Source organism: Pungitius pungitius, chromosome 13 (assembly GCF_949316345.1).
Source record: "Pungitius pungitius chromosome 13, fPunPun2.1, whole genome shotgun sequence".
Lineage (NCBI taxonomy): Eukaryota > Metazoa > Chordata > Actinopteri > Perciformes > Gasterosteidae > Pungitius > Pungitius pungitius.
The window spans coordinates 8,376,122-8,391,112 of record NC_084912.1 but is presented as its reverse complement, the minus strand read 5'-3'; the positions used below and the strand labels follow the sequence as shown (position 1 = coordinate 8,391,112).

The window sequence follows — 14,991 nt, the reverse complement described above, 5'->3', positions numbered from 1 at the left end:
AGAGCAATGATTGCTTAAAAAATGAAAAAATAACAATGAAAAAATAATTTTGTGTCAAAAAGTTATGATAGATTCCTTCCAATATATATGTTACTAAAGCAGCAGTTTCACGATTGTATGACAAAATCGTTTGTTGCATTCATTCAACATTGTCTCAACCTATGCTGATTCAGTCTTCAATTCATAGTATCAATAATTGCTCCAATGCCAGAGCTCTCACATGAGTGAAGGCATTGCTGTGGCATTGAAAATAGACAGTAGACAGTTGGACTGAATGAAAGCTGCATTGAAAGTCTCACTTCACTATGAATAGTAATCTTATTTAAAATAAATACTTAAATAATATTAAACGTCAAAGTCAATCAATTTCAACTCTAGTGCATAAGTACATAAGTATAAGCGCCCAGATATACTTGGAAGGGCCAAAGCTGAATGGACCAATGAGCATAATATTATTGAATTATAACTTGTGCATCATTTTGATGTTATCATTAATAAAGTATTATTTTAGTTTTTAGAATGACTTACTTAATAATTATATTTAGCAATAGAAATCTGAATCTGTCATGTTGTCGCTAAATGATTTACTCTGCATCATAGAGTGTAGGTACATATGAAGTAGCAAAAAATAGCACAAATGTCTGATAGTACACTTCTCAATTTAACTAACAGCTGAAAATTTGGTTTTGTAACTACATCAAAAAGGAGTGAGTTGAGTATCTACATGCTTACTTTTAAAATTGTATGCACAGCGAAGTTTTCGGTTTAACAATATTCAACTTTATAACTGTCTTAAATATCAATTGATGGGTACATATTTACACTTGTATATTGGGCTTGATGATTTTCGTTCTTGGGGAAAATTGGACTTTGGCGGCTTCCGTAGTTGAGTGAGTGGCCGGAGTGACGCAGAAGCGCTGAACGAGCAGAACTAACCCTACAGTCAAGATGGCGACATCCGAGCCGGTAAGAGAGACGAGAGATAAATGAAAAAAATCGACGGATGTGAGAGCAATGACTCGTCACGTCTTCACTGGATACAGCGGCTTTCTTTAATGATATTGGATCCTCAAATCGGCCCCTACTATATTTGGGAAACGATTGTGTTTCGGCTCACAGTTGTCAGTTGGCATGGGTCACAGTTAACGTTAGCAGTTAGCATGTGATGAAAAAAGGCAGTGCCTGACTTTGTTATCAGGGAGGCACTGACTGCACGTCGTTCATTCAAACTACAATCGATGATTTGTTTTAATTTTCTTCGATATTGGAAGCAATATATTTGTTATTAAATTCAACCAGCATCACCTATTAATATTCCCTTGACGAGATTATTGATTAATTGTTTGATAATCTAGACACGTGTGTGTCTAGCTCGTAGCTAGCTTAGCACGTCTGCTACAACTAATGCTAGCGATGTTAACTTCGCTTTCTCAAATGATCTCACTGTGTACTGTGTGAATCTTTCTTAAGCTATTTAATGGTTTGGGTTTGTGATAGAGCTATGGTCTCTGAGGAAAAGCTTAGATTGTAACTTGATAAAATGGCCTACCAGGTGGATGATTTTACGAATAGTTAATGCAATACTGTACTTAACAATGAATTAAATAATTTAACACTTTAAAATAATGAAGTATCTTACCAATGAGCTGGAACCGGTATATAAGTTTACAACACGGTAGTTTATTTTTACTATTTACATCTAGATATAGAAGACAGTATTTCAACTACATTGTGACACAACAGCAACCAACACCACACCCAGCCTCATATCACAAGTTTAATGAATACATCTCTGTACAAAGTCTGCAATTGTATGGTGTTGATAATTAGACATAAAGGGATGAGATACTTTGAATTAACATATATTTTTGTACTAAAATAATGTAAATAAATGTTTATCTTTCTGCAGAAAGCCCCTGAACCTGAAGAACCGCAAGCTACTGACAGCCAAGTCATTGCGAATCCTGAGCAGTATATCAAGCACCCCTTGCAAAACAGGTGAGAATAAACTATACTGCAGCCGCAAGGTGCATGTGCTCACACTGACCCCCAGCAACACCGATTATAATAGTCATATAAACGTCACTTTCTCCAAGTGCAGATCTCCAAAACATTTGGTTAGCAAAAAGGTAATGGTCTTAGTCTAGTCGTGCATTTTAACAGGTTAATGACACATTAAGAGGATAGTGGTTCCGTGCCACCTTTATAGCAATGAAGAGCCTTTGTCTTTGTCTGGTTTTGGCAGAAGGGTATTTACTGATTTTGAGTGTTTGTCACTGCTGTGGAAATTCAACTTAGAGGTCTTAAACTAACTTCTCCTTCTGAACTTTGGAATAGAAAGTTGTTGTCTCGCTTCTCCTTAGTGACTCTAAAGATTGTTGGTTGACTGTTCAACAACTTCTGCTTAGCATTCCTGTTTTTAAGCTATTCAATTTTCCAGTAAAATGTTCAGCACAATATTAAATAAATTGTGTGACATCTGTTGGATATTTGTCTTCTGTTGAAGATGCTATTGGGAATAAATTTAAAATCAGAATAGCAATTAATTCCTAGTTGAATTAAATGTTTTGTGTTGAGGTTTAAATAGAAAGCAGAGGATGAATAATTCTACTCCCTACTCTGCATTGTAGTGTTGCAATTGTTACTCACCATTGTCCTTTTAGAAATGTTATCATAGTTTTGTGGCGTTGACGACCTATTCAGGAGCATTGTACAGTCGGTTTAGGAAATGCTGAATAGTTCGCTTGGTAAGTCACTTCTAGGCCATTCTGCTTGTTCAGTGCCGCTTTGGAGGTGAAAGTCCTACAGATCTGCTGCCTTAGCCATTTAGATTTTAGGCGCACTAATTTGATTTAAACATACTATGGTGGGTTAATTGTAATATGACGTACGGTGGACGTCTCGGTGAGAAGGCTAGATGTGGTTGGCTCTGTCTTGCCTCACAACACTTATTAACCACGAGGAAGCCCAGGCTTGTTGAATTAATTTGAATTTTGTAAGACTGGTGTGTTGTGAAATATTACTTAGTAATAGGCTCAAATTGAAGCGTATTCAGTATACCTTTCTGAAACTCTGTCTTGCTGTTTGTACGCTGAAGGAACGAGTTTGACAGATAATTTCAGTGGTTGTTTCACAGAAAGATTACACAAATATTTTCTTACCTCAAAGCAAGAACAAAATGTAGTCATACTTGGTAAGATACAAACGGCTCTGTGACATGAAACCAGCTGTGCTGTTAGTCTCTTTTGTTTTTTTAATAATCATCAACTTGCAGATACTTGAGCTTGCTATTGCAACAATATCATAGTTGTAAAGTTAAATCTACAGATGGATTTGAAATGGCTGCACTTCTCTATTACTCAACTTTCATGACATGATTTTTTTAACATTTCAGGTCATGCAACATTTTCAGACAGTACTAAAATAATGGGAACTCAACCGTTCCAGGACTGTTGGATAACCCATTCAGTCTCATAACAGTATTCTATGGGAAAGGGTCGGCATTAAGATGCATTCTATTAAACAATTGCAAAGAACCAATATCCTTAAATAATATACGCATTAATGGCTTACATATGCACTGATGCAATATATGCTTCCACCATAACAAAGTCAAGATAACTTGTACCAATCCTCATCTTTATTCAGGACGTTAAAAGGTACTAAAGGTAGATCGTTGGTGTGGTTAACTAAACCAGTGCTTATACCACATAAAGCACATCCAAGCTGTTGATTTTAACCTGCTTATAGTAAGAAAAAGAAGCTGAGTGATGCTTTGCTACCCATTAAGTTCGTCTTCGCAGAGGACAACTGACATATTGCATTTCGATTTCTCACAATGACATATGAAATCTAACCGGTTTAAGTTCGTACATCGGACGGGACCCACTGCCCTCATCCATCCCCTGCTAGCCCCCTCCCTCCTGGGAATAGATGAAGGAATAACAGTCCCTCTTTCCAACAAAAGCTGCGCTTGCAGGGGTGATAATGTCTGGCTTTATCTGTTCTTCTGCATGAAAGAAATGATTGTAGCGTTTTGTATTTGTACTTAAGGCATTTTCCCACAGTCTTGTATACTGAGTGTTAATGATTCTGGTCTCTTCTCTCTCTCAGGTGGGCCCTGTGGTATTTTAAAAACGACAAAAGCAAAAGCTGGACAGAGAACTTGCGTCTCATTTCCAAGTTTGACACAGTGGAAGACTTTTGGGCGTAAGTTCTGCGAATTCTGTGACTATGAGACTTATTTTATCTTATGTTAACCTTTTACTATATTGACTGCACCTCACTCATTGCATGAGCATCTGTAGCATTTTAAATACCGGCTGAGATAGAATATGTATTTGTATATGTATATTAAAATGCCACAAGTTAGAATAACAGGAAAACAACAGACACCCTGTCCCATTTACAATAAGCCGTGCTTGTGCAGCGGGAGCTTAAGATGTATCCCATGTTCAGTGTTAAGTTAATTCCTCACATGTGCCATCATTCAGAATGAACGCAGCTGAAGCTTTTGCTCTCTTATGTCCACATTTTGGAACGCTGTTAACACAATTGTGTCTTTTACAGATTATACAACCACATACAGCAACCAAGCAAACTTGGCTATGGCTGCGATTATAGTTTATTTAAGGTAAGGCTTTATTAAAAAAAAATACAGTTTCCCTTTTCATGCCTTTTGGGAGGTTGGCAGAATGTAAACATTTGACTTGTTTGAGCAGCAGAGACACAGTTATGACTGAAAAGTATTTAACCTTTCACTTTGTGACAGGATGGGATCAAGCCAATGTGGGAGGACGACAGGAACAAGCTCGGGGGTCGATGGCTGATGACTCTCAATAAGCAACAGAGACACAATGACCTCGACCGCTATTGGATGGAAACGGTAAGGGCAGATGACAGATTAACCTTTATCTTTTGGACGGTTGAGATTTATAGAAAAACAAACAGTATGATTCATGAAGGGTGTCATGATTTGTGTTTTTTTTCAGCTCTTGTGTTTAGTCGGTGAGTCGTTTGACGAGGCGAGTGAAGATGTGTGTGGAGCCGTGGTCAACGTCAGACCAAAAGGGGACAAAATATCCATCTGGACGAGCCAGTGCCAAAACAGGGATGCCATCATGACGATAGGGTAAGTCACCTCGTCTGAAGGAAGTACCGGCAGTACCAGCGATACAAAGTGCTGCAGCTGACCACTAGAGGGGGACACTCGGTTGGCGTAGGTCTTCACACAGGCACTCATCCTCGTCTCTTTCCACAGGCAAAATTATAAAGAGCGTCTGAACATCCCCACCAAAGCCATCATCGGCTACCAGTCACATGACGATACATCCAGCAAGAGCGGATCCACCACCAAGAACATGTACTCCGTTTGAGAAACTCCTTCAGCCTCCATTTCAACTTGCTGTAGATTTAAACAATTACCAAACTGCATCATCACAATATACATTTTTTTTTTGAGTTGTCAACTACTATAGTGTGTCTTCCTTTTTCTTTATTTTCTTTTTTTTTTTCTTTATTTGAAAAGATAATTGTTCAGAGTGTGTAGTTGGAGCGTCCCCTAACGTGAGAAGCCAGTGGGGTGATGTTTATGAATAGGAATGAGGCCAGACGAGAGTAATTGTCTCAAAATGTCACACATGTGCTAAAGAACACAAATGATTTCCTTTTTAGAGTTTTGTGATTAACCAGTGACCCCTAGATTAAATAAGAAAAGGCTTTTTTTCAGTACTAAATGGCTTGGAGTTGCAAAAAATCTAAACTTTCTTGACTACACAGTCTTGTTTTTCACATGCAGACTATTCACACTCCTAGAAAAACTGTTTCTCACCTCACAGGTAAATATGGTGGGTAATTTATCCTTTCACCAAACAAATTTTAAGGGCAATTTTAACTTGATTTATCCAGAAGTGTTTAGCGTGAGTTGGGCTTTCAAGACACAGCAGCTGTAAGAATCGACAGTATCTTAAAGGGTTGTAAAAGCTGCGGTGACACTCCAAAATATACGGTTTGGATTTAAGACCGCTTATTGTTTCAGCCATGCTGGAGTTGTGGAATATTGCTTGTAGTAGTTTTTGAACTTCTTTCTTCCCCTTACATTTATTTATAATGTATGCATTGCAGATGAATTACTTAGTTGAAAGACAACCATGAAACCTTTTCTTTTTTTCAAATTGTGTTTTTTTTATTTTCTTTTTTGTTACTACGGTCAATAATGTGGACTTCTGCATATAGATGACATTTTTTACAGTGTACCATAAAGTAAAAATGCTGAAAGAATTAAGTGTGCTTTTCCCTGTCTTCTTCCTAACAAGCTGTAGAAAATGTCACACTCTTCTCTTGGTTGATGCAAAGGAAAGATGATATTCATTGTGAAATAATTTTGCTCATGTATCTTTATTATCTGTAATTCCAGTATGTATATGACCTTCTTTCAAGTAAAGGTTAAGTGCTTTGCATTAAAATCAGGTCGACGTCTTACTTTGTTGAAGTTCAATGGTTTCGAAGTGTAGCACTGACTTATGGAAAAATACTTTAAGCTGCTTGTTGGACCCAGCAACCTTCCAATTTATGTTATTTTGACTTGTTACTTTGATATTCTTCTAAGGTAAATGAATGCCAGATTCTCGCTCTAGACTCCGAAACCGACTCCACCTACAAACGTGCAATGGAAAGGAGGCAGACGTCTGCCCTGTACATTCTTTACCGCCCAATCGTTAACGATCTTGGTTTTTGGTGCGTATGAATTCAAAACAGGTCTAACTGTCTCTCGCTATTAGTTGTCCGCAGAACCGGATCTTCTGACGTCTTAGGGAATCAAAAACTAAATAGAATGACACAGCTTCTCAATGTTCACACTGTTCATGACTTTATTAAAGTGTCAAAGTATACGCAAGTGGTGAAATAACTTTAATGAGAAGCTAAAACCAGGGAGATTTTCATGACCTTTGAAATATACGTTATACGTGGTCATATTTAGTCTACCCAATGAAGTCTTTGTTGATCTTTAGCATAAACAGGAAGTAAAAACACTGTTGGCAGAGTATCGTTAACGGCTTTCCCAAACGCATAATACTATGTTTTGGTCATTTCCTGCTCAGGCTTGTTTTAATAAATACGGAATATCAACTACAGTAAGGAATAAGGATCACCCAGTAGAGAATATTATCAAATTTGAGACAAGAGGGTGAAAGAAAAGCAGTCATTATCCATGAATAGAATTAAATCCAGCCACAGGGGAATGATGGGAAAAAAGGTATTGCTCTTCAAGCCACGGCCCATTCACAGATGTCTTTCCAGATGTCAAACTCAGTCCATCACTGCTCATGTGCTCACCTGGACCCTGGCGGCCTCATATCAGGACATGGTCAACATCAAAGGCTTTTCTTCCTCTCGTCTGCTCAACAGATTTGAGAGCATGAAGGACGAGAAGAACCAAAACTCCACCATGAAGCTGAGCTCAAACAGCTCCAGGTTGGCGCTGAGCATCCACTCAAATATAGCCGACAGGTGCAGGTAATAGTACTCTTCCTGGGCAAACAAAATAGTATCTGAAGGGTGCCGGGTAAAGGATGAATCAAACATGAATTCTATTCACTCACTTATTGGAACCAAGTTGAAGTTGGTGCAGCAGCCTAGATGAACAACGTTATTTCACTTAACACAAAGTAGAAGGAAGCAGGTGGCACAGGCTGTCTCTCATCACCCTGTACTGCAAAATGTGTCCTTGCACATGTGTAGATGATGATGATGATGATACATTTTGTCTTGAGCCACTTTGTTCAGTCGCCAAACTTTGAAATAACATTTCTTCCAACTGATATCGACACTGGAAAACTAACTAGCTTCAGTTTGCAGCACTCGCGTTGTTTTACTGTGCACTTTTGATGCAGGTAATAGGACGCTGAGTTTTACAATGAAAACCATGATGACAGATTTATGCGGGTGAAAATACCGATGATTCCTGTCTACTCCTGTAATGGACACGTGTCGTTGCCTGTCCCCCTTTGTCAGCAGGGAGGCGTCTACTAGAAGCACACCAGGCACACAAGATGTATGTACGCCACGTTCCTCTACACAAAACGTAATTGATTTAGCTTCAAGATTCACGAAAAGGATACAGCAGATGGTGACGAGAGTCTGAACCACAGTGGAGCCGATGCGGAACGGGTAGAGGAACTTCTCGTATCCGGTCAGCACACACTTGCCGGTCAGAGCGGTGAGCAGGACGGTGTAGAAGCAGATGCACAGGAAGCTCAGGGCAGCTCCGAGGTAGTGAAGCAGGGCCAGGTAACCTGGCTGTGGTCAATGGATGAACAGGTAGTTTTAAATAATGAAGGACTGTTATTGATTGGAACTAGCACGTGCAGTTGTTGTTCAACAAACACACTATGTACAACTCATAATTTTAAAAAAACACTTTCACAGTAACTCTAGTAATAGTATCTAGTTTACGTAAATTAAATGTTGGTATCGGGCCTTTAATACATATTTTTTATTTAATTTTGTCAACAGTATATTACAAAATTTGAGTTAAAAACTTTAGAAAATTTTTAGAAGACTGACCAATCGTTACATGTGCTCTGATTAATCATTACAGGTGACGCAAAACCAATATCCCCCACCTTTGTTTGCTGTAGCACAGGTGCTGACCGAAGCCATTCAGCTTTATTGTTCATAGTTCACGACAGTTGCGTGAGGTCAATTTTTCTTTGAGGACTGATTACACTTATTTAAAGATGCAGCAGGACATGCCGTACTTACATTGCAGTTCCCAGCCGCGAATGCCCCCAAGGCCGCCACCACACCAAAGACGAGCGCAAACCTACTCAGCATGGAGTGACATGCGTGTTTCTCCATGACATGGGCATGGTGGAAAATACAGAACAGCAGAACTAGAGAGGAGATCACAGTGGTTAAAACAAGTGTCACTCGCATCGTGTCTAATGGGTTACGTGTTTAGGTCAACTCACACAGAAAGGACCCTGCGTTGATAGTGGCGGTAAAAAGGGAATTTTCTGGCGCGCCTATTCCACTTGAGCTAGAATCACATATTAATTTGATTAATTACAACTCGCTAGTTTTTATTTTTAAGACAATCAAAAATAGAAAATTCAACACATTCTCACCTTATAGTAGGAACAAGGCAACATTCAGTTGTCCGATTCTCTTTGCAGTAGTTGTTGGTGCCCCTGAAAACCAATGAATGAGGTTCGGGAGGTTCTGTCACATTCAAATAACGATGTTCGGTTTTAGGAAACAAAGAGAAAACTCACCAGTCACTGAGAGAGCACACATGCCTGTTAGCAAAGGCCAGCCCATATCTGAAAATAGGAAAAAAATAGACACAATTTTTTAATATTTGATGTTGATGTGTTATAATTAAGTTTCAACTTACTGGATTGCAATTTTTGTTCTATTGATTTGCTGCAATGTGACGTAAAAAGCAACATGTTTTACTTTTTCATAATAAATTAATTTATGAGGTTTTCAAGGAAGTTATATGTATAATGTAAATGTTGGGTGGCTTTAGATAACCACTGTTAGAAAATATGTTGCCTTCTGCCCAAACGTCAAGTATTGTACCACTGATATTTAGACCAGCAGCTAACTTGTGGTGGTAATTTATAACTACACACTGATTCATAAAAAGACATGACATCATCACAAATATTCCTCTGACACAACACATCTGACTGAAAAAGCTCCACCAAATGGCAAAAAACTAAATCTAAAATTAAGTAACAACAAAGAAGAATGAGGGAAATAAACGTGGGTGTTAACCAATAGCTAACATAACTTAATGATTACTAAAATGAATGTAGGTAACCAGATATTTATATTTTGGTTCCAGACGTAATTTGCCCTGAGGCATTGTTAAAGTCCGCTCTCCTTGTTTTTGACGGACAAACAAGCTTGATCACATATTTTAAGTTTACGCGTAGGCAGCGGCAGGTAAGCTTTGCTTGCTGATCAGACTCAGACCTTTGAAAATTATGCTTTTCAATGATAGCAAAGACCTATATAAAGTTAATATAACATAATAAAAGCATGGGAAACACACATCTGCTGTCTCATCATTTAAGGCCAAGTGCTGTCACTGCTGGAATCTCAATGTCCTTAGAAAGGAATATGCAGTTCAAATACAAATCTTGATAATCATGAAGAAGTTCAAAAGTGCTAATCGAGAGTGAAACATTACCCTTACAGCTCCATGTCAGCTTCAAACAAAAAACTTACCGATGAACTGATTTATTTACTCTGAAAGGCAGCACACAGACCATAGCAGAAAAAACACATATTCTAATAGTTTCACCACAGTTTAAAGATACATTTCTGGTAAACTTACACAGACCATGTCCCAAGGAAGGACACCAGGGAGAGGGAGACCGGGAAAATGGTCCAGAGCACCATGTCTTTGTGACAAAGAAAGCAGGTAACAAATTAACAAATCCAGAAGTCTTCAGACGTGTCGGAGCTCTTGAGGAGTTGCTTGGGGAGTAAGACTCATACCTCCTGAAACCAAAAGAAGAGACCTAACCCTGTAGTTCAGGTTATTCAAGCAACGAGTGGCACGGTTGTAGTTGGCAAGAATCTTCAGCCATTCGGAAAACTGTCGCGCTTTTATGGGAGAGTCTCTCTTTCTCATGCCACTCCTTTTGAGCACCACCTTGCCCTGTCAGAACAAATGTTGAGAAACATTGGGTGGGCCTTCTTGAGGCTGTGACATTGTTTGTTTTATTTGAAACAATTGCTCCATCTCAAGTCAGACACAGGTACACACTACCAGAGCACCCCGTTTGGAATGGAATGCCTAAAATGTTGCAGTGAAACTTTGTTTTCTTGTAATACAATGCGGGAAAGTGACTCACTACAAACACGTACATTTACTCTAAAGTTTTGAGGTAAATATATATATTTGACTATTTCTATTGTATGCTATTGTTATTTCAACTACTATACATTTTTGAAAAAATATATAGTATATTTGTTTACTCCACTATCTATAATTCCTACTTGCTAGTAATGTAAAAAATAAATATTTGTCATACCCACAACACTTGTAATATATATATATATATATATATATATATATATATATATTACAAGTGTTGCCCGTCTCGCCCGATAAATTATGATTTATATATATATATATATATAAATAAATTCAAGCTAGGAAAAATGATAATATAGAAATAAAATATCACTTAATATTACTTCCATCATTTATTCACCATTATTCTTCATGTGTTAATAAGATTTAAAAAAAACAAAAAACCTGACCATGACCTCGTGCATATTTCTGTTAGAATAAATATATGAGAAAATAAAGACATGTATTTATTTATTTGGCTTGTGTTTGACTTGACTTGTGTCTCTTAATTACAATACATTAATTTGATGTTTCCCTGCCGACATAAACGGATAAAAGATAAATATAATAAACGGATATTAAACCGCAATGTGCTTCATTCCGCCGCTGGAGGTCCTCATCTTCAAAACAAACAAAATGGCGGCGCACATGCGATGGGGACTTAAGCAGTTGTTACGGACAAGAAATATGCCTAACTTTAGGTTTGACCCTTTCATATTGTTCGTACACACCTTGTATTTCTGATATAATACGTTACAATGCTGGTCTTAAATATGAACGGGACATGCCGACGAGTGTTTGCGATTATACGTTGAGCGAGCTAAGCTACGGAGGAGTAAAACAAACTGCGACACGTTAACGGTTTGTCGCTCTCTTCCATATACTTTAAAGGGCAGAGATACCCACACAGTTGCCGTGATTACGTTTTGCTTTTTTGTCTTGTTTGATTTCACACGTGTCTTTCGGTCCTTCCAGGTCACGCGCATGTGAGTTAGCCGCTAGCGTTAGCCAGCTTGGACTGGAGACTTATCAGCTGTTACCACTTCGTGTACTTTTAACGTTACACCAAAACACCCAAACAACCGACTCTGCGTTTAACTGCCAGAGACACATAACGAATCAAATCCCTTTTGGGGAAATTCATTTGCTTCGGTCTTTAGTTGACAGACACCTGTTCTTTGCGTTTGAAGGTGCCCCGTGGAGACCAGAAGCTCATACCAATCACGGTGCTCGACCCAGGTCTTCGGCAAAGTCCAACCTCTGTCCGGGAAAGGAACCCCTCACTTCTCCAGTGAGAAACCATTGCGTGGACACCTAAATATAACCTACTCACTCATCTTTTTGCTAACACATTGCTCAATAAAACCAAGAAGAAGGGAAAAAATATACACAGCTTTTTTTTATTTATTAAAGAGCATTGTTCTGTTCTATATATTTCAGTAAGACAGCTGTCCATCCAGACTCAAGACACTCCAAACCCCAGAAGCTTGAAGTTTCTCCCGGGTAAACCTGTCCTAGGAAGTGGGACGCTTGACTTTCCCACTCCGAGCTCGGCTGGATGTTCACCTTTAGCCAGGTTCTGTCCCACCTTCATGCTTGTTCTTTCACATTGCGCTGTTGTATAAATTCAAAGGGGGAAAATCCCACTCACATCTTTGGGACTGAAGCACCAGGGCGGGATTGACTTGTTTCTCATGTTAAGAAATCATATTGTAAAAAACAAACTGAGGGGAGAGGGGACTTCTGTCCTCCCTAAAGTGAGGCACGCAGACATTTTTTCAAAATCTGCACACTCATAACTCACACATTTATATCTGTTTTTGTTCATTGTTTTGGGCAATGGGATTTTTGTTTACTAAGTTGTTGGTGTTTATGAGTTGAAATAAATGCATGACGGATGTGTTTTGAAAAAGCAAATAGTTTAACAATGAATATTATCTGCATTGAGGTGTTTGTGGTTGATTGTTTATTTCTGACAGGGATGACTTTGGTAGAATAGTACACACAGTATTAGCTACGAATTCATCCTGTTCCAATTACAGTATGTGATACTCCAGGGCTTCTGCCTGCTTGAAAGAATTGTGCGGACATATTTTGTTTGCTGATACATTTAGTCTTCTCTTGGCATCAACGCCGACGTTGTAAAACGTAGTGCAATCGGCAGTGACACTCTAGATAACAGCCAGCAGAAGGGGAAGTCCTTATCACTAAATGAACTAACATGAATCCCCTGTATGTTTTTCATGTAACATGATAAGGTGTCTCTTTCAGGGACCTGTTTGAAATTGAAGGAGTAAAGAGTGTGTTCTATGGCCCTGACTTCATCACAGTCACCAAAGTAAGTATTAAATGTTCTCGCACGGCTCGTGTCTTTGAGTCTGTTCCTATAAAATCTTTGTGGAGAATCAACAAGCGCAATCTCTGTCTTCCTGTCAGACAGATGAGGATGTGGAATGGACAGACATTAAGCGTCACGCTTTGGAGGCTATTGCTAATTTCTTTGAGAGTGGTGACCCCATAACAACGGGGGCAGTGCACAATGAAAGCAGTGAGTATGCAATGTCCACATAGAGGTCACGTAGCACAGTTTGACTGTATACTGTGGAAATATCCCCTCTGTACATTTTCCTTTTTCAGGTCATTCTGAAGATGATGATGATATTGTCTCTATGATAAAGGAACTTCTGGACACCAGAATCAGGTACAAAAGAAATAACCACAAGTCTATTTAGCAAAACTGAGTGCTTAAGATCATTTGCGACTTTTGCCAATTAACTTTTGCGGCTGCAGCGGAAATCACTCTTGTATTCCTCGGAACAACCAGAACATTTCAGTTGTATTGTTCATATTTCTTACCTCATTTCTTATTCTATTTGTCTATACCTCTTACTTTATTCATTCTTATTGCGTTGTTGTTTTTAAGCTTTAGGAGGAAGGCGTAGTAATATACATTTTGCCCATTTCGGATACATTTTCTCAACCTAGAAACAAGCTACAAGCTAATCTGGATCACATTCTTGTGTAACACACTCGTTTTAAGTCGGCAGCCATTCAATGTTGCCTGGAACACTTTCATTTTACACTGCTATCAGACCTCTTTGTGTCCTGAATGCCATTTGGGTGAATTAACACCCAAGACACATATTGATAACCGGTCTGAACAAGGCCAAAGTTTTTCTCAGATATTTCTTTACCGAGTTCTCCTAACAATGATGACCACAGTGTAGTAAACAACAGTCATGCTAAGATAACAGGTTTTAATCTCTGTCCTTTTGGCTTCTTTGTTCTGAACAAATGAATGTGGTCTCTTTCACTCACAAGACCTACAGTGCAGGAGGATGGAGGAGATGTCATCTATAAGGGGTTTGAAGGAGGCACAGTCAAGCTGAAGCTGGTTGGTTCCTGCACAGGGTGTCCCAGTTCCACAGTTACCCTTAAGAACGGCATTCAGAACATGTTGCAGTTTTATGTCCCAGAAGTGAGCAACGTGGAACAGGTGACTAACCAGTTTTTGTAGATAAGCAGAGATTTTTGCAGAGCTTTTATTTTGAAACCGAGATTCGCAATTGTTTTCATGACAGGGTTTTTAAAAAAAGTTTCTGTATCAATATTTAAATTATCACATGCAGGATATTATGATGTGATCCCATTCTAATTAACAGCTGAGAAATGAAGCTAGACAGTAGATGTTTAATTACTTACTTGTATTTACAATGCATTTAAAACATTTCAAAATTGTATGCCTATTTTAAATTCTGTCTAATGTCTGTTTTGCCCAGGTGGAAGATGAAGTGGATGAAATCAATGCAACGGTTTTCTCAGAGCTGGAACGGAAATTACAAGAATAAATAAATCCTTGAAGACAGTTTTATTCCTCTGTGTAAAAACACAGCCCATGCAGAATTTCCCCCAATTACTATTGCACAATCCTAACAAGGAGAAATAGAGATGTGCTATTTTGTGTGCATATTATATACTGTAAAGAGTTCACGCTGTAATGTGTACTGAATGCCACTGTCACCAAGAAATGGACTTATATACCAGTGATCAAAGTATATACAGTCATTCCTCAAGCAAGTTAAAATATTTTGTGAAGTTGACTATGAATGTTGTGAAGT

At 38.5% G+C, this 14,991-nt stretch overlaps 3 protein-coding genes across 3 annotated transcripts; 2 read left to right on the top strand and 1 right to left on the bottom strand.

Annotated features, from left to right (window-relative positions):
* Positions 1-841: 841 nt before the first annotated feature.
* Positions 842-6,480, top strand: eif4e1c (eukaryotic translation initiation factor 4E family member 1c). Its single transcript, XM_037466248.2, has 7 exons — positions 842-966; positions 1,910-1,998; positions 4,114-4,209; positions 4,570-4,633; positions 4,772-4,885; positions 4,992-5,131; positions 5,261-6,480. The coding sequence occupies exons 1-7, from the start codon at positions 949-951 to the stop codon at positions 5,373-5,375; spliced, it is 636 nt and encodes a 211-aa protein (XP_037322145.1). The 5' UTR covers positions 842-948; the 3' UTR covers positions 5,376-6,480.
* On the bottom strand, positions 6,458-10,653 carry si:dkey-228d14.5 (uncharacterized protein LOC796266 homolog). Its single transcript, XM_037466246.2, has 8 exons — positions 10,513-10,653; positions 10,349-10,415; positions 9,276-9,323; positions 9,129-9,191; positions 8,973-9,040; positions 8,764-8,894; positions 8,121-8,298; positions 6,458-7,550 (listed from the first exon to the last, which is right to left on the bottom strand). The coding sequence occupies exons 1-8, from the start codon at positions 10,646-10,648 to the stop codon at positions 7,357-7,359; spliced, it is 885 nt and encodes a 294-aa protein (XP_037322143.2). The 5' UTR covers positions 10,649-10,653; the 3' UTR covers positions 6,458-7,356.
* Positions 10,654-11,460: 807 nt separating this feature from the next.
* On the top strand, positions 11,461-14,974 carry zgc:110319 (uncharacterized protein LOC796111 homolog). The gene is made up of 8 exons (XM_037465244.2): positions 11,461-11,574; positions 12,064-12,164; positions 12,314-12,449; positions 13,145-13,211; positions 13,310-13,421; positions 13,511-13,574; positions 14,195-14,369; positions 14,653-14,974. The coding sequence occupies exons 1-8, from the start codon at positions 11,462-11,464 to the stop codon at positions 14,719-14,721; spliced, it is 837 nt and encodes a 278-aa protein (XP_037321141.2). The 5' UTR covers position 11,461; the 3' UTR covers positions 14,722-14,974.
* Positions 14,975-14,991: the final 17 nt, after the last annotated feature.

Bases quoted from the DNA above. Each gene is read 5' to 3' on its own strand.
- eif4e1c (XM_037466248.2), top strand. The intron at 4,634-4,771 runs GTAAGGCTTTAT...ACTTTGTGACAG, and splicing joins GCGATTATAGTTTATTTAAG to GATGGGATCAAGCCAATGTG. The intron at 5,132-5,260 runs GTAAGTCACCTC...CTCTTTCCACAG, and splicing joins GATGCCATCATGACGATAGG to GCAAAATTATAAAGAGCGTC.
- si:dkey-228d14.5 (XM_037466246.2), bottom strand. From the start codon at position 10,648: ATGAGAAAGAGAGACTCTCCCATAAAAGCGCGACAGTTTTCCGAATGG. The intron at 8,299-8,763 runs GTAAGTACGGCA...CATTGACCACAG, and splicing joins TCGCGGCTGGGAACTGCAAT to CCAGGTTACCTGGCCCTGCT. The intron at 7,551-8,120 runs GTATCCTTTTCG...GGCACCCTTCAG, and splicing joins GACTCTCGTCACCATCTGCT to ATACTATTTTGTTTGCCCAG.
- zgc:110319 (XM_037465244.2), top strand. From the start codon at position 11,462: ATGTGCTTCATTCCGCCGCTGGAGGTCCTCATCTTCAAAACAAACAAA. The intron at 13,422-13,510 runs GTGAGTATGCAA...TTCCTTTTTCAG, and splicing joins GGCAGTGCACAATGAAAGCA to GTCATTCTGAAGATGATGAT. The intron at 14,370-14,652 runs GTGACTAACCAG...TGTTTTGCCCAG, and splicing joins AAGTGAGCAACGTGGAACAG to GTGGAAGATGAAGTGGATGA.